The sequence below is a fragment of the Callorhinus ursinus genome, unplaced genomic scaffold, assembly GCF_003265705.2.
Source record: "Callorhinus ursinus isolate GAN/ISIS: 27379988/994484 unplaced genomic scaffold, GSC_fseal_2.0 scaffold23, whole genome shotgun sequence".
In the NCBI taxonomy this organism is placed as follows: Eukaryota; Metazoa; Chordata; class Mammalia; order Carnivora; family Otariidae; genus Callorhinus; species Callorhinus ursinus.
In genome coordinates, this window is record NW_027397085.1 from 25,928,323 (window position 1) to 25,950,694 (window position 22,372).

The 22,372-nt window shown below is 43.0% G+C and overlaps 1 protein-coding gene and 1 long non-coding RNA gene across 8 annotated transcripts in view; one reads left to right on the top strand and one right to left on the bottom strand.

Moving 5' to 3' along the window:
- FGF1 (fibroblast growth factor 1) overlaps positions 1-5,519 on the top strand; it is a 93,806-nt gene extending 88,287 nt beyond the window's left edge. For 6 of the 7 annotated variants that reach the window (XM_025852238.2, XM_073905531.1, XM_073905532.1 and 3 more), the window contains one exon: positions 2,179-5,519. In XM_025852238.2, coding sequence (XP_025708023.1) covers positions 2,179-2,373 — 195 coding nt within the window. In that variant the 3' untranslated portion in view covers positions 2,374-5,519. The remainder of the gene's footprint in view (positions 1-2,178) is intronic. The other variant, XM_073905536.1, reaches the window with a different exon arrangement.
- LOC141374906 (uncharacterized) overlaps positions 1-22,372 on the bottom strand; it is a 366,943-nt gene that overhangs the window by 92,770 nt on the left and 251,801 nt on the right. The window lies entirely within an intron of this gene.

The following is a 22,372-nucleotide window of genomic DNA, read 5'->3' on the forward strand; positions in this document are numbered from 1 at the left end:
CCCCACATGTCACCCATGTAGTGGGGGGAAAAAGTGTGCTAAATATAAAAAAAGAGAATAATTTTTAAAATAGTCATGAATCAACTGTTAATCTCTAGGCCCTTGGCATTGCACCAAGTGCATCACAACTCCTGACAAATCCTGGTTGAGGGACACACGGAGCTCCTCGGATACGTCCCTGCTGACTCAGCCTGTGACTCAGCCGCTGTGTGTGTGTCAACTGCCCTAGTGTAACGGAGACATCAGGAGAGGAACGTGGCCGTCCTCAGCTGCGTCACAGAACGCAGGCCTGATGCCCACTGAAGGGTGCCATGGGGGACCCTCCCTGCAGGGGAGCGGGTAACCCACACACATCCACAACTGCCTACCTCCTCCCACACCCAAAAACGTGCATCAACCGCTAACGTCTGCATAAGTTCCTTTAGGGGCAGCAGTTACCCAATTAAGTATTAGTTATCGCCCATCTTATTCTAAAAGGATCCAAAGTGTCTCACCCAGATATTACTGCACGAGACTATAAATGAATAAGAAGCAGGAAACGTCCTGTTCCGTAGTCCCTTACTAATCAAACATGCCCACAAATAAAGAATAATGAACAACAAGATTGGAAACCACCAGGAAGGGCATCACCCACCGCTGTGGGTGAAGAGATAACATTGAGATCACGTGACTTGGAACTGGAGCAAAATCAATATACAGCATACATATTTTATATCCAAATATAATAAATGTATTCTAAAATCCTGATGAATAGGAAGTTCAAACACCTGGGGTTCTTCCCACTCTCTAACAGATGAACTCCAAATAAAACAGTAATTGTTGGTAGATATTTTTAAAGTAACTGCACTATTGAAAATGTTGTAGTGATCTTTCCAGCTTAATAAACTGGCAGCTGCACTGGATTCCACTGTATGGGTGTGCCCCTCGCCACTTAACCAATCACCTTTCCATGAAGATGTAGGTTGCTTCGAATGTGTTCCCATTATACCCAGTACTTCAAAGACCATCCTCGAAAATACCGTTTTACACTTGCTCAACTATCTCCCTAAGGCTCAATTTCTACAAATGAAATTGCTGGGTCAAAGGTAATACATATTGCCAAACTACCCTCAGAAAATTGCTACCAGTTTATCTCACCAACAGTGCACAAAAGTGCCTATTTTCTATGCTCTCACAATACTAAGCATTGCAAATTTTTTTTGTTCTTTTCAGATATTACAGCCAACCTGTTAAATTGGTTTTAATTTGCATTTTCTTGTGAGATTGAAAGTTTTCATAGGTTTATTTCCCTTTTTTTTTTTAAAGCAGAGATAGCATGCCATTTTGCTAATATCATCAGCCTCTATCCGTATGGCCTTATCTATGTCCCTCCGTGTTTACGTACATAAAGATATGAGGAAGTATGTTCATCACCGTTAACAGTTGCCTATATCTGGGTGGGTGGCTTTCGGGTGGTTTTTAAATTTTTCTTTCTTTTTCTTAAAGTTGTGATTTTTGAAAAGTGCAATTCTTTAAAAAAAATACAGTGCAATTCTTCGTATAAGTAGGTCTTTTTATACATAGGAAAAAATAAAGCTATGTTCACTTTTTAAAAACTTTAAGTTCCAGGATAATGTTTCATGCTTAGGATACATTTTGTACAAGTGTTTATATCTCTAACAATGCTAAGGTAAAAATCCTGATATTGTTAGGGAAAGTCACCAGGATATAAAATAATATTAGTAGGTTTCCATTTATTTTTCAATCCAAACTTAAAAACGCTCACCACATCGCAGTTTGGTTTTACCGGTTTGGGCCTTTTTTCAGTGTCATGTCCATGTGCCGGGCCTTTACAAAGACAGAAAGCTCAGCCCTGCCCTTGATGTGCTGTGGTCCTGGTCATTCCAGATCTCCCCAGCTGGGAACTCTAGGGTCCTGAGGGCAGCAGATGGAAGGGAGCTTGCAAAAACAGTAAATGAATTTGAAGGCTCACTAGGTGCTGGGTTCTGTTCTAAGTCATTACCATTACCATTACCCTCAGAGACAGGCCCCGTTATGATCTCAATTTTCCTGAAAAAGAAACTGAAGCACAAAAGGGCCGCAGTAAACTCGCCCAAGGTCACGTGGCTAGTAAACAGAGAAACCTCCCTGAAAACCAATCACTAATAATTCTACCCTCTCTCGGTCTTATCTTTTTAGCAGACACCAAATGAGGAATGTTTGTTCTTGGAAAGGCTGGAGGAAAACCATTACAACACCTACACCTCCAAGAAGCACGCCGAAAAGAATTGGTTTGTTGCTCTCAAAAAGAACGGAAGCTGCAAACGTGGTCCTCGGACTCACTATGGCCAGAAGGCAATTCTCTTTCTCCCCCTGCCAGTCTCCTCTGATTAAAGAAATCTCTTCTGGGTGCCGACCACTTCAGAGGAGGCTGAGGGGTCCTCACCCAGTTGACCCCAGATTGTTCCCTTGACCATTGGCTGCACTAACCCCTGGCCCACAGAGCCTGAATCTGTAAGCAGTGCGCTTCTAAATGCCCAGTTCACTTTTTTTGCAGAGCCTCTTACCCCAGCACAGTTTGGAACAGAGGGATCAAATTGCTTCTAGGGGCCAACAGGCTGGTCAGTCTGGGTGTGTGGATGTCCAGCTGCCTCCGGGCACCTGCTGTAGGCTGAGCCTCTCAATGCAAGGCGTGGCCAGATGAAGTGTGTTCAGGGGGCTGCCATGTGAGTCATCAGTAACTGCATACAGTTCCCTCTACTGAGTAAACTCTGTCTGTGATTCCCCCAAACATCTGGCATGATGCCCTTTTGTCCTTTCAGTTCTCCACATGTATTAGCAGAGAAGCTTATGGCTAGGTTAGGGGAAGGCAGTGTTCAGGGGTAAAACGGGGATGAAGAAATCAACCCCCCCCCCACCGCCAAGAAGAGAAGGGACTAAAATGGCAAGGGGAGATTGGGTTCTGGCGGACAGCTCACAAGGATGGGCTCTCAAGGCAGAACAAACAAAGGATGGGAGGCTTAGCCCCAAGAAAGGATAAATGCATAGCTTCAGAAGTCCTTAGGATGCCTTGACTTTCCCAAGATTATCAGGCAGCAGGAAGCCCCAGGATGATGGGCACCATCAGAAGTGGGCTCTTGATAAAAGCAAAAACATCCAAGGTTGGTAAATTCATTTGGATCTGCGGTGTGGGAGTGCTGAGAAAGAAAGGAAATGTGGGCTGAGGGGACGGCTTTCCTTGAAAGAGGTAGATTTCAGAAGCGAGGAGGAAAGAGAAAGGGACGTCGTGACTTGTGCCTGGTCCCCAGAAAACAGAGGATCTGGGGTCCCAGGCAGTGCTTACAAATCACAAGCGGATCGGGTTCGAGTGTAGATTCCGGTGCAGTGGGTCTGGGGTGCAGTCTGTGTATTTCTAACAGGCCCCGGGTGCTGCAGGTGCTGCTGCCCTCCCCCCACCCCAATTTAAGTAGCAAAGTCCTGAAGAATGCAGTACGAAGGAAGGTGGCTCAAGCCCCCTGATCCTCTCTCGCCTCACCCCTAGAAACGTACACACCACGAGTCTTCCTGAGCATTCAGGCACCATCAGCAGCAGTGACGCTGGTGTGAAGGAACAAGGACTTAAGGCGCTTTGGCCCGGTGACTATAAAATACCCATTTAGGAGATATACAAAAGCATACTTCAAAAATGTTAAACCCTCACCAACAGCTTTTCTCAAGAGACCATTTGTGTTACGATTACTTGTATAAATATGCTTCCTGCTTAAAGTAAACTTGACCCAAGTGGCTAGCAAATTAGAAACACCATTCATCTCTGACATATGATACCGTTGCCATGTAAAGGCCCTTAATAAGCCATTTACATTTACTGTGAGACTGTATGTTTTAATCACATTTAAAAATATAGAGCTCAAAGGCAGTTAACTGATTAGCATTCAGCCGCTGAGAATAATAATAGGCTATGATGTATAAGCTCTTCAATTATCTACTACTTATACTATATTTACCTATAAAAAGAGATTGTACTTCGTTTTCCATTATGCTATTACAAATTTTCCTTTGAAAGTAGGGACTCTGAAGCAAAGGTATGATAACTGTGGATAAAAACTGTTAAGAATATTAGCTCATGGTATAAGGAACTGACATGACTAATTGAAAAATAATTCCTTACTAAATGAATTGTCATGTTTATGATAGGGAAAAAAAGACAATTTGTGAAAGTTCAAAGCAACGGTGCAACTGAGGAACTGAACTAAGTTCACACTATGGTTCATAATATCATTCTGCATTTGTACAGAAAAACGATTTCAGAACTTTTTGTTTTTGTAACTTGGATAAGACAATTCTATTTTATTTTAGTAAATGCTTACAGGCAAGTTGGGGATCGTGCAGTGTGGTTTAACATCTCCTTACTCTGAAGATCTGGCAGAAAAGGGTACCCAGAGAGGAAATCTAAAGTATTTATAATGGTCCACAATTTTTAGTGTATGAATCAAATTCAAATATAACATTGGCCAAGAAAAATTAAATGTTGCTAACAGATGAGACGGAAGTCTATGGTTTCAGAGATCCAAAGCAGTTAGAAGAAACACTACTGTGACCTCCACAACCTCTGCCTGATTATTCATGCATTCATTCAGTGAATATTTATTTAGTGCCTACTGTGTGCCAGGCACTGTCCTGGGTACCAGGGCCCCTGGAAACCTTGTCTGTCTGGTTCGCTGCTGTATTCTCTCCCAGGGCATTATATTTATAATGAAAGACGCTGTGGATTCATTTATTTCAGTCAAGTAAAAACGGAGACTGTGTAGGTTCCTGCTGAATAAACAGCAAGTCCCAGAAACCCAGGTTCTGGAAGAATTAGCAACACCCAGTGTAAGATAAACCTATCAAGGTGTCAGAGGACATGGCAAGGTAAACCTAGTATTTTCAACCACAGAACCATGTCCGCTTCGGGGGGACTGCTTTCAAATTGGGAAAAGAGCCTGTCAGATCTTGTAAGCGAGGAGTAGCTGGCAGATCCCCCGCCATTGGGAACATGCTCTAGTTCCTTAAACATGGAGTATTCCTGTTGCGCTCTCTCCCTTCCCTGAGTAAGTCATGTAGCCATCTGCTTGTCACATGCCTCTCGTTTGGATTCATTTTCAGGCCAACTGTTAAGAATTGCCTGACATTCTGTACAAAGCATCACGAGCATTTATGCTTTTGATTGTTTTCAATGCGGAGGTGGAGGTTGTTAGTGATCTGTTTCCTTGGAAGGGATGATAGTTAGAGACTCCTCTAGCCAACAGTGTGTACTTATCGAGAACTGACTAGAGCATCAAGTGTTCCTGAAGACAAGGTCCTTGCTTTGTATCAGAGGCGACGGAGCCCAACTCCTCAGCCTCGGGGAACATACTGCCTAAACCAACCGAGCCCACGGGCTGTGAAGCAGACCTCTGATGAAGAAGACATCTGTCATTTTACATCACTGTCTCTCTCTCTTTTTTTTTTTTTTTTGGCACCTTACAAGTATTAATAAATGTTCCACTAAAAGGTGACAATGTGTCTCTGAGTTTTAGAACATCACAGGTCTCATCTTCCTGTGGAAGGTCTTCCCCCGGCACCTAGCAGGTGTGGCTGCTTTGTTTTATAAATATAGCTTGTCACCGAATAGGATACCTTAAAGGCTGACAGGAAAAGTTAAGGTAGAAACATTTTTTCATTTTGTTTGGAAACCTAAGGCAATATTACTGTTTTTCTAGGGATCCATAAGGGAAGTATATTCAAAGGGATTTGCTCCCTGAAGAGTCAAGTACCATAACGAACTCAACTGATACTTTTTTCTTCATGGTATAAATTATGAAAATTTATGCTACTAGCATACAGTTGACCAGCTTGTGCTTAGGCAAACATATATACTGTGACCTGAAAAAAAAATTTAAGGACTTACAACTTTAGGTCAATGGCAAAATGTGCATCTCTTGCATCTCAAGTGCCTTAATGAAGAGTAATAGGTTTGCCCATCAGATCTTCTAAAATTATTATCATAGTGAGCAACATCTCCTTAAATAAACTTCTCAATCTTAGTACTTTATTTTATTTTATTTATTTTTTTTTGAGAGACAGAGCATGAACAGGGGAAAGGGCAGAGCGAGAGGGAGAGAAACAAGCAGACTCACCACTGAGCAAGGAGCCCTACAAGGGGGCTCCATCCCAGGACCCCTAGATCATGACCTGAGCTGAAGTCAGACTCTTAACTGACTGAACCACCGAGGTGCCCCCCAATCTTAGGACTTTTTTTTCTTAGGAGAAAGCCTACCACTGCCTAGACCTCGCGGCAGAATCAGATCACACACACAAACGCTCACACATACACACACACACACAGGCTCTCACACACATACACTCACACAAGCACATGCACCCATTAATACTGGTTGGGCCGTGTTTGTCCACTCTACCACTTACACACCACAATCAATCCCTCCTTTTCCTCTTAAAGTCACCTAAACCCAGTACTTTCCTACTCTTTGAGCTTGATCCACAGTAAGAACTACATTTTCCATAACAACCCCAGTGCATACATATCCTTGTATACACACACAACTGAAACAAAAACAGCAGGAAGCTATATACAGGCGATGCATTTTTTTCTGTTACACTCCACTAAAAAATGCTGGTCAAAGATCCATTAAATTGGGTCACAACATTAACGGGTTACAACCACAGTTTTTTGGAAAACACTGGCTCAAAGCACCTGGTCTTCTTCCCAAAGATGACGAGACCCAATTAGGATTACTAATCATGCAAAACGAATGTAACGATGCAGATCCCACAGGTAACCACCACTGCCTGCAAAGCCTCCAATGCTTTTAGCGGATTTCTGCTGGCAGAGCCCTGAGGACTTTGGCCCCCTCCCCTCCCTTGGAATTCTCATCACTGTGGGGCTTGAGGGCATCCCCCTCCCTAACTTCCACAGTCTTCACTTCATTCCTCCCTCTTGCTCTCCAGCGCCAACCCCCCCCCTGCCCCAACCTCAAATTCTTAATTCATAACCATTTCTAAACAAGACTTGAAAAGTAGACTGAGCCAGGAAAAGGCAAGGCGCCAAGGGTCTCTGAACATCCTCCCCAGCCCCCATCACTTTCTGACAATTACCCTCTTACCTACCTAACAGAAGGGTTTACCATCCATAACTCAGTGACAAGATAAACACCATTGCTACTGGAATGCATCTTATACTGGGATTCAAAAATTTTCATTTTTGCTGAACCAACTAAAAAAAGTAATTCTATGCCCTAAATGTTTGAGACGGTTAGGCTGGCTGAGAACTGGCCTCTTATGGGTGAACTTGACAGCAAAGGGAAAAGTATAACTGAAGTCACTGCCTTCCATATTTATCTGAGTGGTGTCCTAGCTGCCATGGGATGGGGAGGGGAGGGGAATCCTAACCCTAAGCACCCTTGGATCACCGTTACGTTGAGGAGTATGGTAACAGTGATATGTCAAACAAAGACGTGCCTTCAAGGGCACTTAATTAATTAAGTTAAGTTAAGTTGTTACAAATTAACAAAATTAAATTAATTAAATTAAAAACAAAAATTAAATTAATTTGTTACAAATTAACAAAAATTATTTGTAGGAGCAGTAGTACAATATAGGAATACTTAAGCCTGATCTAGCCTTGGGACTTGCAACTTCTCCATTTCAAAATCACTAGGCATTTGTTTGACCACCGTTAAAACTGCAATAACGGCTCATGAAAAGCAGCACACCCTCACCTTCCTACTCCACTCCTTAAACCTGTCCTCCAGGCCCAGAAAGAAACTCCCTTGCTACTGTACATAAAACTTACTCTAAAACCCAGAGAACTCAAAGCCTGAGATGTGGGGATCCAACACAGGGCGCTCGGGACCCCAGTGATCCATCTGACATTCTCTCAAGTTTTGGGGAAATGTACTAAATGACTACTGGGATCTTTCTGTAACACTGTACCCGCTCTGCGGCTGACATATTGACCATGACATACTACACTGTTAGCTTTCCACCCCGGTTAGAAAATTAAAAAGAGAAACCAGGTCACACACAGCCTGAAGTTGGAGGGTGGGTTTGCTTTATAAAACCCATGTATTGTAGGACCTAGTTTTGGGGTCTTCTGATGGGGCTAAGAATGTGTGTGATGTGGGAAGGAGGTATTTCCTAAATTGCTTCCTTCCCTCTGAGCTACCCACTGTCACACAGGCTGTGTTTACACATTTAGCAGCTAAACACTGGTGTCTATTTTATTACGTAAACAAGCAAAACCTCACCATGTCCTCGATGTGCTCGTCTATCAGCCTTAATGAAGGGTTGGGCACTCCTTGTTTGGAAGTGTGTTCAATTTCGGGATTTGGTTCACTTGGTTGTAGTGTCTGGGGAGGTAGGTGTAGGCAGGCAGTTTGTGCAAAGTCGTCACAGAGATGCACATCACTGTGACTTTTGTAATTCATATTTTCCTGCTTTAAGAGAAATTCTTTTTTTAGTCTTACCAGGAGATGCATAAGAGCAAAAGGTTAGCCTATTTTACTGATATGCTTTGGCCCAGAACTTTTTCCTCCAAAGTAAGTTACGGGGATGTCTCCGTACACTCACCGGTTTTGTTTGGACTGCAAAAACAGGACTGTTTGTAGTCTCGACGTCAACTGTGTGGAGAGTTCAGTAGTTTCCTGTAGAAGCGAATAGGAAGATTCCTGGCTTTCTCAAAGTATAACACCTGCGGGGCGCCTGGGTGGCTCAGTCAGTTAAGGGTCTGCCTTCGGCTCAGGTTCATGATCCCAGAGTCCTGGAATCAAGCCCTGCATCGAGCCCGGGCTCCCTGCTCAGCAGGGAGTCTGCTTCTTCCTCTCCCTCTGCCTTTCCTACCTCTGGTGCTCACTCTCCCTCTCTCTCTCAAATAAATAAAATCTTTAAAAAAAAAGCACCTGCATTAGGAGCCCTGAGTGATCAAACTGAAAATCCAGGTGGGTGTGCAGAGGGGATGTATGAGAGAGGAACTTGTTTCCCTATCCGTGGTGCCACTGGAATCTGTTATAGAATATTTACCTGAAGAGAAGAAGAGTCATGGGTTTCGATAGACTGCTTGAAAGTGTGTAACTCTCAAGCAACCTGAACATTTGGGAAGAGTTTGGCAGGGCAGAGGGCTACCCCACACCATCGAGTCTTCAAGAATAAACAGCAGGAATACGTTTTGAAAATGATGCAGTTTTCCTCAATTCTCTCCCTCATTCATTCATTCACTGGTCATTTATTGAGTATCTAGCATTGTGTTCATGAGAGTCCAGTCAGGAAACTGAGACCACACCAATTCTCTGAACAGGGAATTTTAATGGGAAGAATTCTTAACTAATAAAAAGGGATTAACTACTGAGGGGTAAAGAGATCTCTAAACAACAGGTGGAGGGAGCAGCTTCTATCCGAAGGCTAAGGAAAGTACTCCAGAGAGAGGGCCTTCTCTCAGGGATGAGATTCAGACTCCGTGGGCAAAGGGGTGGCTGCGCCCAAGGATGGTGGCGGATCTCACGGTGGCGCTTCAGGGAGCTTCCCACGGGGCCCTGGCGAGCCTCCCTGGAAGCAGCCTGAGGCCGAGCCAGCACGACTCGCTGCAGGTTTGCGCAGGAAGCTGCCCGATGGCCACCCCAAAGACAAGCCCCTTCCCCTCGAAGTGTCCCTCCAGTGCCCTCTGCTGACAAAGCCTAAGCTGCATCAGCTGGCAAAGGAGAAATGTTGCCAGGGTCCAGCTGCAGCATGACAGAAAGAGGCAAAGAGGAACGCATTTGGAGCAGATAGGCAATAAACCGACAACCTGCCTAACCACATGATTTAGATACTCGGCCAGACATCGCATTAGAGATGAATAAATGTGGTCCTTGCCCTTAAAAAGCTTATTGTAGGAGTGGATGGAGACAGTCCCTAGATGAAGGCATCAATTTTTTTTTTTTTTTTTGGTTTATTCCCTTGAAAAAAATCACTGCTCTCTGAGCCCTCTGAGCCTCTCCGAAGACCATCACATACATTCAAGGTACTTCCTTTAGATATTAAGTCATTTGCTATTTTATTTTTTCAGGGAAATAATAAGGTCATTTGTTATTTTAAAGCAACCTAATCAGTGCAATATACACACAGAGAAGCTAGCTCTGGAGCCAGACCAGCAGAGTTGGAATCCTGGCTCCTCTGTTTACTGACTCGGTAACTCTGGGCAAGTGACATAATCTAGCTGTCCTCCAGGTCCTCCTTCATAAAGTGAGGATCCAAACAGTATCAACCTCACAGGCTTGGTGAGAGGATCAACTGAGGTGGAGGCACACAAGTACTTTTAACACAATATCTGGCAGACAAAAAGATTGTTTGCAATTGTTTTATAATAAATATAATTATACATATTATAATAAAATAGGGCTAAAAATGATCTTTTAGATTCTCCATTCAGGTTCCCAGGGATTGTTTCCATGAACTCACATTTAGAAAGATCTTGCTTTTAAGCAATTCATTTAAAAGAGTTATAAATGGGGGCACCTGGGTGGCTCAGTCAGTTAAGTGTCTAACTTCAGCTCAGGTCATGATCTTGGGGTCCTGGGATTGAGCCCCACATTGGGCTCCCCGCTCAGCAGGGAGTCGGCTTCTCCCTCTCCCTCTGTCCTTCTCCCGGTTCATGCTCTCACTCTCTCTCCCTCTCAAATAAATAAATATTTTTTTAAAATAATAAAAAATTAAAAAAAAAAAAGAGGGGCACCTGGATGGCTCAGTTGGTTAAGCATCTGACTCTTGATTTCAGGTCAGGCCATGATCTCAGGGTGGTGAGACAGAGCCCCATGACAGGCTCTGCATGCAGCGCGGAGTCTGCTTGTTCTTCTCCCTCTGCTCCTCCCCCTGTTCTCTCTCTGTCTCTGTCTCTCTCAAATAAATAAAATCTTTTTAAAAAAGATAAAAGTCTAGATTGACTCCAAGGTTACTTTTATATGGCACATCTTAAATGAAGTTTTATAAATTAAAAAAAAAGTTATGTGGAAGATAACACAGGAATAGTAAGGGGCCAGAAAAAACGTGCAAAAACAGAGCCGAAGAAACCATGTGTGTTTGGTTAAGAGATTTAAAATGAGATGTCTTTGCTCTCTTCAGATAGTTAAAGGGTGATTTTGGTTTTCTTGCTCTGCTGGTCAAAATGAGTATGTGGAACTTAACAAGGAAGGGGTTTTGGTTCAGCATAAAGGAAAAAAAAAAACTTGTAACAACTACAGCCATTCCAACCATGGTTGAAGCACACGCACGGTTAGCGGCTGGTACCTGCTACTCCTGGAGATGTTCACACAGAGACAGGATGGACACCTGTGGTAGTCTGACACATCACCCACACCTCCCTCCAGAGATGAAGCCATCAGCACCCCGCAGGGATGGTCCAGGTGAAGCCAGCTGCCCTGCCCAAGGGCACGCACGCCCCTCCGAGGCAGTCTGCATAGGGGCACACCTGCCCAGCTCCTTTGCTTCAGCACCAGACAGCTCTCAAGGATCATTTCAGCTTCAGAACTTCTCATAACGTCGGATGAGGCCCCTACTGAGACGGCCTCACTTCTCCTTCTACCCGATCCTGCTTCTTCCCTCCCACAGGGGTGGATCCCCAAATCCCTAAACAACTCCCGGCAGGAGAATCTTCACCTCACAGTCTGCTTCTCGGGGGGAGCCCAGCCTGTGACAATACCTGCCCAGGATGCTAGAGACACAGCTCTGAGCAGGATAACCGCAAAGGTCCCCTACAGTCCTGTGACTCGACAAAGCCATTGGGCATCTGAAGCTGAATGTTCTAAGTCTACACACTGTCCACTGTGTGCAATCCATACGGATAATCCTCAAGAGAAATATCAACCTTCTTTCGTACTGTCTGATCTACGGCTAGCTTGAAGTCACTTAGGAGGGGCACCTGTGGAGTCATTACATTGTTCATTCAATCAGTTGTCAAGTCTTTCAACAACTATTTATCAAGGCCCAGATAGGCACCCAGCCTGTTAGAGACAACGGTGAACAAAAGAGCTCTTTCCTGGAGCTTACATTCTAGTGAGGAGAAACATATCAACCTATTTTCCAAATTTCATTTGCATAATGCTTCCAAAATTTGCATAATGCTTCCAAAATTTCTGCCTCTATGCCCATTGCCTGATCATGGTACTTCTACTTCCTCTGGCTTATAGATGGTGGATTCACAGTTTTATCTACTTTTGGCCCAATGTAGGCTAAAATGTTCACAAAAGGATAAGCTGAGTATATACATATGTTTTCTAACACACATTAAAATAAACATATAACTTTAAAATTTAAAAAAAGGAACACCTGCATATCATTTGTGCCATATGCGTACCATACTTTAGGAAGCAATTTATACAAAGGATCACACAGAGAAATGTAAAACTGCAAGTGTGACAAGTGCTTACAATGGGAAACATCCAGTGTCCTCAGAATATATAACAGGGGGATTTAATTTACTTAAGAGCTTCCCAGAGGAAGTGAGCTAATATCTGAAAGAAGAGTAAGAGCTGACAAGGTAAAGAGGTGGAGTGTGTGTTGTGAAGAACATTCCAGATAGTGGCATCAGCATATGCTAAGGCCCGGTGGCAGGAGGGAACACAATGCCAATGAGGCTCAAGTGTGGTGACCAAGGGGTAGGGAGCATGTCATGAACTGAGGCTCGCTGGCAAAGTAGAGGCCAGTGAAGGAAAAGGGAAGTTAGGTAGATTCCGCTCTCCAACATCCGTAGATAACCAAGTTGAAGCTATATATACATAATCACTCTCTCCCTCCTCTCCCCCACACAACTGAATTGTCACACTCCTCTAGACCCTCTGCCAAAGGACACAAATAAGTAGCATCAACATGCCTGTTTCTGGCCTGGGGCTGTGAAATGTATTCCAGACTTGAAACTTTGGGGGCTGAGGTTACATTTGCTTAATATTTAGACCTTTCCCCCAGGCTTTTATTCATTCCACCCAGCAGGTGGAGTATAGGGATACGCTTTTTGTTCCCAACAAATCCCCTTATGTCGAAAAGGAAGAGCAAGGTTTGCCAGCACAGTCATCAAGGGTGAGAGATAGAACAAGGAAGCAGTGATTGTGTATTTGAGTCTCATTCATATGGAAAACATGAGCTAATTAGCTTCTTATTGCCGTGCTTCCAGAGATTCTGAATTTGACGTTTCTGTCCAAGTTTGGGGAGCTATTAATCAGTCCCAAAACAAATGAAGCAGCTTAAAAAGAATCACATAACCAAAAACCACATCCTTCATAAGATAAAAAAAAAAAAAAAAAAAAAAAACAGAAAGGCAACTTGGAAACTCTTCAGAGATGGTGCCAGTTTCAGGGTTTGGGGGGGACTTGGCTGGCTGATGGAGATGTCTTAATCTGGGGATGAAAATAGAGAACACAAACATATTTACACAGCTCAAATGAGGAAAACTCAACAGACCACACTGCCCTGTGGAAAGTCGCTTCTTAAAGTCCTATAGCCAAACAGTGACCTTGTGGGAAAAAACTAAGAAACCAAAGGACAGAAAGTGAATAGAGACAGAATAAGTTAGTTTGGGGGGGCTCCAGATTCTGTAAGAAACATGACCAATTCTTTATAATAACCATTCTGAATTGATCTCATTCCTTTTTCTGGAAGACACAGAGACCTGCCTTCCTGACAACCAAACAAAGAAGACAGTTCCTGAGTCTCTGCCATGGAGGAGGTTATTGCAACAGATGTGGGGGAAAAGAAGAGAAAAGGGCTCTGTTGAGGACTTGCCCCTGAGGACCCTCAGCTGGGGGATGTGGTTTATAAACAAACGCTCAGAACGCAACCTAAGAGAGCACCAAAATAAATGCATGCAGGGTGCTCTAGGAGCACGGGTGGAAGGAAAAATTCCTCCTGGGGGAGTTAGGGAAAGCTTTCCAGAGGAGGTGATGTCTGACCTGTGTCAGAAGAGATGAGCAGGTGTCTACCAGGTGGGGAAGAAAGCAGGAAAAGGGGGGACCATGGGGAATGGGGGGAGGGAAGCAGGATGATGGAGTCTCACCTCACTCATGGATTAGGAATGAGAGAGTCCACTTATAAAGAGGAGTCAGTCCCTCCTCGTCAAACTCAGTCCCGAAAAGCCCCCAGAGAGATGGACGTACCATATCTCAGTGAGGAACTGGCATGCATTGGGGGGGGGGGGGGGGCAGAACACTGTGAATAATTAAGCCCTGTAATCACATTCAGCCAGCCAGGTGCTCCCAGTATGAGAGGCCTGGAAAACCAGGATGGCAGCAGACTCTTGCCTCCCCTCATTCCCTTGGGAGCACATAGACACAGGCGTAGAATGTCAGGCAGATCACCCACAGTATTTACGGTTATCCTTCTCCTTCCTCCCTCCCCCACGCTCTCTCTCTCCTTAAGTTAACTGTGTGTGCATGTGATGTCACTTTCCTTCCAGGTACAGGGCACAAGCTGGGAGTGACCCAACTCCACTATTCAGTATGTGGTTTCTGCATCTCTAAGACAAGGAGAACATTAAAACCTCCCTCACAAGGTTATGGTGAGGATGAAATGAGCTAATAATTGTAGACTGCACAGAACACTGCTTGGTGCAGGGTAAGTGTTTAATTATTACTGTTATGATCATTACTCCAATCACAGGAGACAGCACACGTTAGGACACAGAAAGACAGAGGAGAATGGTATGTTTTGAGGATGGTGAACAGCACAACCAGCCAGAGATGAAGCTAGTAAGGTAGGCTTTGGGGAATTTGTGAACATTCTTTATTGCAGGACTAAGCTTAAATTCTATTTTTGGGCAAGAAGAAACCAATGGAGACATTCTGCAGGTAGGTCATACTTCTACATTTATATTAAACTGAGATACCTCTGGCTGTTGTGTGGAAAAGAAGATGGGAAAACCCATCAGAAAGCTACTGTAAGAGTATGGTCTTGGGGCACACTGGGTGGTTGATTCAGTTAAGCATCCAACTCTTGGTTTTGGCTCAAGTCATGATCTCAGGGTAGTGGGATCAAGCCCTGCATTGGGTTCCACACTCTTCGGGGGGTTTGCTTGGGATTCTCTGTCTCCCTCGCCCTCTGCCCCTCCCCACCATGCGCCCACTTGCACTCTCTAATAATTAAATAAATCTTAAAAATAAGAGTGTGGTCTTGGGATGAGGAGGACCTGAGCTGATGACAGTGGTGAGGGTGATGATTTTCTTAACGTCAGTTCCCCCAAAACAGACCCTAAGACCATGACTTGGGCACAGGCTGGGAGGAGATCCCAAAAAGCACAAGTGCGGGAGGGGAAAATAACACAGGGATGGGAGACAGGCCAGCCATGCCTCAGGGAACAGGTCACTGGTGTGGACAAGTGAGGCTCAATTCCACCAGGGTCTCTGCGAGGCTGTGGAGAAGACACCTCAGAATTGCCCCAATCGTGGAAGTGGAATACTTGTCCAGTGATGCCACCCTTCTCCAGCTGAGGGCTTCCCATGGAGGTGTACATCCCTGCACTTTTGAGCTGCTGTGCCTCCAGACTGAGCAAACTTCTTTAATACCCAAGGAAGTCCTCAGGCAGAGAAAAAAAAGAGAGGCAGGCTCTGGAGGGCAAGCTGTTGGTTTGTATGGGGACTGTCCAACAAGGCTGCATGCGAGCTCAGAAGTGGCTTGAAGAGATATGCGGCAGGGCATGATGATGACGACGACAATAATACTAGCTGCAGTAGGTAACCCTTTCTGAGTGCTTAGCATGGACCAGACATGATGCTAAGCATCTCATGGAAATGCATTATCAGGGTCTATCCTTACAACCCTCAGGAGGTGCCAGTGCTATTACTATCCTTATTTTACAGATGGAGAAACTGAGGCACTGAGAGGTTGTGTGATATGCCCAAAGGTCCATAGCTAGGAGATGATGAAGCCCATGCTGGATCTCATGTACTGTGACTCCAGAGCCCATACCTTCAATCGCTACTGCATACTGCCTCAAAAAGACTGGCAATGAGCTGGGAAGAAGAGATGAATCTGAGAATGATTTAAGACAGTGCGATCCAATACAATAGCCACCAGCCACGTGTGGCTACTGAGCACTTGGAAATGTGACTAGTACAACTAAAGCAGTGAAGTTTGAATTTTATTTAATTTTAATTAAAATAGTTATGCATGCCTAGGGGCTACTGCATTGGACAGTGGAAATTTAGGAGGTGGAATATTCTGCCCTTGAGGAAGGTTAAAGAATACTTAGATGTTTACCAATATGGTGATGTTATGATGCATCTTTATGTGTGTCACAGTTAATTAATTACAAAGAGCATTGAAAATTCTGGGGGCGCCTGGGTGGCTCAGTCGTTAAGCGACTGCCTTCAGCTCAGATCATGATCCCAGGGTCCTGGGATCGAGCCCCACATCACGCTCCCTGATCCACGGGAAGCCTGCTTCTCCCTCTCCCACTCCCCCTGCTGGTGTTCCCTCTCTCGCTGTCTCTGTCAAATATATAAATAAAATCTTAAAAAAAAAAAAGAAAATTCTGAAATTAATGAATTTTTCATATTTAATTAATAAAATCAAACTAAAGCAGGCACACAGTTTTAAAAACACAGTATTACAAAATTTATAGCAGAAGTACCCTCTCCCATTGTACTCCTGGTTCCTTCCCTCCAGATGCAACCACTTTTATTTCTTCTAGATACATCTCCTGATGCTTACTTTGTATTTCTAAACAGTATCTATTAAACAGTACCTACTAGTTTCATTCTGTGGAAGATACAGATTTAGCTTTTTACACTATATGCCAGCCAGTTATTTACATAACCTCTATCCCATCCCAGGGCCCTTCTCATCATCCCTAAAGAGTCACATCACTGGTTAGCTCAAGATTCAATGTTCACATTAGTAAAATGTTGTAATTATTAGTTACATATAAGCGAGGGGATGATTTCATGTCATTTTTCATACAAGTGTCTGTCTTTCATTTCCTCCATTTTTAGCTTACTCATCATTAATTTAGCCTCAAACTTTCAGACAAGCTCTAAGAAGCCTCTCAATACAATCAACCACATTTTTTATCATTTTGATTTTCATTGAGACATTCCTCCTGGAGCCCTCAGATCTGTGAGGGACTTTGGCAGCACCATTACCCTGTGGCTTCCCACCAATATTTTCCTGGGATTCCTCGTGCCTCTCTCCTATTTTAGATTTGCTATTCCAGGATCCCATGCAATCTTCTTTCTTAATTTAGCTCCTGGGCTATTTAATATTACCTCTAGTAGCTTTTTTCACAAATGGTAAATGGAAAGTTACTATTTAGAAGGTGTTTCTGTCTTCATTTGATAGTCTAGCTGGGTATGGAAGTCTCAGTTGTAAATTACCCTCCCTCAGAAACATGAAGGCATTCCTCTGTTGTCCCTTAAGCTTACAGAGCTGACGTGAGGAAGTGTATTGCCATTCTGATTCCTGATCATTGAATGTTACTGCTTTTCCTCTCTGGAAGTTTTCATTATCTTTTCTGGCTCTGGTATTTTAAGTATTAGAATAATGCATCTTGCTGCGGATATTTTCCATACATTGTGGTAGGTTAGTGGTGGGCCCTTTCAGTCTAGAAATACATGACTTTTGGTTCTAGAGAATTTTCTGGCAAAATTTCTTAGATAATTCTTCTCCTCTCCTACCCCTTCTACACACACATACATTCTCTCTCTCTCTACACACACACACACACACACACACACACACACACACACAGACTATTTCTCTGGAGAATCCTGATTAATACAATTTGTTAGATATTAAATAGTACTACAATCTTGTAAGGAAAACCCTCATTTTTGGAGATGCATAATAACATATTCAGGGGTAAAATATCATGATATATATAATTTACAATGGTTCAGCAAACACAGACACACAAAAGCAAAGAGGCAAAATGTTAACAATGAATAAATACAGAAGGTGGGTGTATGGGAGTTTATTGCATTCTTTTAACATTTTTTCTGTTTAAAACTTTCCAGAGTAGAAAGTCAAGTCAATTAGAAAATAAAAAATCAGAGCAGTAAGTGGGAACTGGCAGTATCAGAAGTTCATCTCACTTCTCATGGTAATCAAGTAGATAAAGTTTTAAAAGCCTCTTGTGGGCTGGGGCGACAAAGGAGAGGTCTTGAGCTGGAAGTAAGCAGAAACTATAACTGAGACTACTACCAACCAGGAGTTTCAAAGAGCTGTACTGTCAGTGATGGGATGGATCAGGGGAAAAATAATCTATCCCATGGCTTGGGGATATGGCTGTCCTCAGGCCTGTATCATGAGAAAGGAAAGTCTCCCTCTTAGAAGCTATATTCATGAGCCTGTCCTCAAGTAGAATTGGACTACAAACTTATACTACTTGCCTCATCTACGAACCCATGCCCTTAGAAATTAATGTAAGACAGTGGTCCATGATATTCTTTAGACACCAAGTACAAGCAAACAATCCAAGAATTACTGGGCAACTGTTTGATTCAGTTGGTTAAGTGTCTGACTCTTGGTTTCAGCTCAGGTCATGATCTCAGGGTCATGAGATAGAGCCCTGCCTCAGACTCTGAGCTAAGCATGGAGGCTGCTGAAGATTTTCTCTCTCCCTCTGCCCCTCTCCTGCCCACACATGCTCTCTTTCTCTCTCTCTCTCAAACAAAACAAAACAAAAATTACTTATAAAAAGTTGAACAAGAGGGAGTCAATGGACAAAAATGGTGCTGTGGAATACTCAAGCACTTCAGACACTGGACTTTCAGGTACTAACTGGGTACGGACCATCAAGAAGTACATTTAAGCTGGTCAAATACATTTTTTCAAAAGGGACTTACAGTGTGAGAAATAAAAAGAGTATCATGAACTGGGTGGGTTTAACTCAGAAAGGAATGAAATAAAATTCCAAATGAACAACAGAGATACTGAAATTAAAAACCTAATGGATAGACTGCTTCCAGAAATGTCAGAGGAGTGAAGCAGACATGAAGCCCTCCCATAGATAACAATAATAGAAATAAGACTAAAGAAATATTTTTTAGAGGACATCTAAGTAAAGATATTTTGGACTGTGGAGAGAGTCCAAAAGCAGACAGAATCAAGAGAGTTTAATCTCAATAAACTGCCACAGGAAGGGGTCAGAATTGAGAGTTTATGTCTTCCTGGACTGAGGATGATGCCCAACCCTTACAGCTCTAGTTGTAAAAAAAAAAAAAAAAAAAAAAAAAATAGCAGTGGAAAACCACAGCCTTACCAGTTAAGGTGCCAAAGATCAGAGTTCAAGGCTGAAAACATAGCTAGAAATCTACAGGAAAAGTACTGGCAGCAGAAAAACCACAGAAGGAGTATAAAACTCTGAGTATAAACTCTGCCCAACTTCTGGGCCAAGAGCTAAACTACACATGTGTGGGAAGAGGCGCTAAGGGGCCTAAGGAAAAAGTGGGCAGCAACCAGAAAGCAATCTGCTCTTGAGTAAGAAAGCTATGTGCGGCCCTATCTGTGAGTTTGCTGCCTTTTTTTCAAAATTGAGTTAACTTCCCAAACATGCACAAGTCAGGTATCAGAAAGTTGAATCTTACAGGCTTGAAAGGGCAGAGACAGAGCCCCAAACCAGCCAAAATAGCTAGAAATTAAGAAGGGGGGAATACCTGGGGCACCTGGGTGGCTCAGTTGGTTAAGCGGCTGCCTTCGGCTCGGGTCATGATCCCAGGGTCCTGGGATGGAGCCCTGCATCGGGCTCCCTGCTCAGCGGGGAGCCTGCCTCTCCCTCTCCCTCTGCCTGCCGCTCTGCCTACTTGTGCTCTCTCTCTCTCTCTCTCTGTCAAATAAATAAGAAAAAAATCTAAAAAAAAAGGGGGGGGAATACCTAAAAGCAAGAAAATCAAAGACAGTGACCTCTATCTCTGTTGAAATCCTTGACTAAACACTACATTACAAGAAGTGGAAAACTCCAAAAGGATCAGGTGGAAAAAGTAGCAATGAGAAGCCATAAGAACAGAGATATTCAATGCTGCATACTCTAAGGTTGACAAAAGTAACACTGGAGTCCAGACAACTTAATTGCCTACTAGAAAACAAAATGCACCTCAGAAGAATGAAAGAGAATCTAGAGTTGCCATAATGTATCATCTATAAGGCTCAATTTTCAACCAGAAATTACTAGACATACCAAGAAATGTTAAGTGTGCTCTGTATTCAGAGGAAAAGGCAGCCAATAGAAACTGACTCTGAATGCCTCCAGATGTTGAATTTAGCAGACTTTAAAGCAATTATTATAAGTATGTTCAAAGAAGTAAAGGAAAATATGGTATCGTATTGAATGGACAGCTAGGAATTCTCGAAAGAAAAACGGAAACTAAGAAAAAAAAGGAAATTCTAGATCTGAAAAGCACAAAAACTGAAATTTAAAAAGTTTATTACATGGGCTCAATTATCTATTGAGAATGGCAGAAGAAAGAATCAGTGAACTTGAAGATAGAACAACAGAAGTACCAAGAAACAGGAAGAATAAAGATTAAGGTAAATTGAGGAGAACCTCAGAGACCTGAGGGAACAATATCCAAATGTTGCAATACACATATAACTGGAATTCCAAAGGAAGAGGAGAAAGAAAAAAAGGGTAGAAAAAAATATTTGAAGAAGGAATTGCTGAAAACTTACCAAAGGAGAATAAAGAAACTCTTAGGGGTGATGGAAATGTTCTGTATTTTGAGTGTGGTGAGGGTTTCATGGGCATATACATTCATCAGAATCCATCCAATTATACAGTTTAAGTGGTTATGCTTTGGTGTACATAAATGATATCTCAATAAAGTTATTTAAAAATGTAAATGATGAACTATACCTCTCTCTTCCATTTAAAAAAAAAAAAACAGAACTAAGAAGGGGAGCCTGGGTGGCTCAGTCAGTTAAGCATCCAACTCCTGATTCTGGCTACAGGTTATGATCTGAGGGTCATGAGATCAAGCCGCCACATCGGGCTCTGCACTGGGCATGGAGCCTGCTTAAGATTCTCTCCCTCACTCTTCCTCTGCCCCCCTGCCCTGGCTCACACACACACACACACACACACACACACACACACACACACACTCTCTCTCTCTCTCTCTCTCTCAAAAAAAAAAAAAAAGTCCTAACAAATGGGCTAAATATTATACTGGACATATGGGAGAGAATATAGATAAAGAAAAAAAATAAATCTGAAGAAATTAACCAGAATATAACATGGTGAAATCAACAAGAGGTCAGGGAGAAGAGAATGACAGGAGGAGCTGTAGTATGAGACAGAGTGGAAATGTGGACAGATAGTATTTGAAGGGATTTTTACTGAGAATTTTCCAAAGTTGATGAAAGACATGAATCCTATGTTTCAGGAAGCACATGGAGTCCTGCAGAGTAGAAAAAAACTACAGCCACATCTAGACCAAGAGTTGTGACGGGGAAGAAAACCATGGAGAGTATCTTCAAAATAGGTGGAGGAAAGAGGGATTGTCTATGAAGTGGCATTTATACTGGCAGCAGACTTTTCAACACAACAGTAGTGGCAAGACAGATAGAATCTGGTTTTCAAAGTACTGAGAGAAAATAGATTTCGACCTCTCCTGCTCCCCACTCCGTACCTTGCACCCAGCTGCAGAGCTATTTCTGAACACACTTTCTGTTTTGAGCCTTCCCATTACCTCTTCACTCCCAGTCCATCAAATATGTCCAGTCTCTTGGGCTATTAAGGGATTTTATTTAAAGTAAACAGTGTTAATGTGCTGAGGGTGTTAATGACTCGATGCTGTGGGTTGCCAGTATTGACCTAAGCTATTTTTATTAAAATATTACTTAAATACACACAAATATATAAAACTAGGCATAAACTCTTATAAGCAAAATTATAATGACAATAAAACCTAAAATATATATATGTGTGGCAGATGATGCTAATTTGCTGAGATGAATGGCTAAAATTGTGTTTGTTTTTTAAAAATTTTATTTATATGACAGAGAGAGAGATAGCAAGAGAGTATGATCAAGGAGGAGAGGGAGAAGCAGACTCCCTGCTGAGCAGGGAGCCTGATAGGGGGGCTTGATCCCAGGACCCCGGGACCATGGCCTGAGCCGAAGGCAGACACTTAACTGACTGAGCCACCCAGGTGCTCCTAAAATTGTGTTTAAGAGCCAAAGATACCATTGTGTGTCTTTTCCTTCATTGAAGCAGGCTCAGAGCAAAGAGTCAGGCTGCCTGGGTTGAAAGCCCACTGTGTGATTTGGGCAAGTGACTTAATCTCTTTAAGCCCCCACCCCTCCCCTCTAAAATGAAGAGAGTGAAACCCAAATCAGGGATGTTGTGAGGATTAAATGCAACAAGAGGAGGGGAGTACTTAGCCCAGTGCCCACCATATAA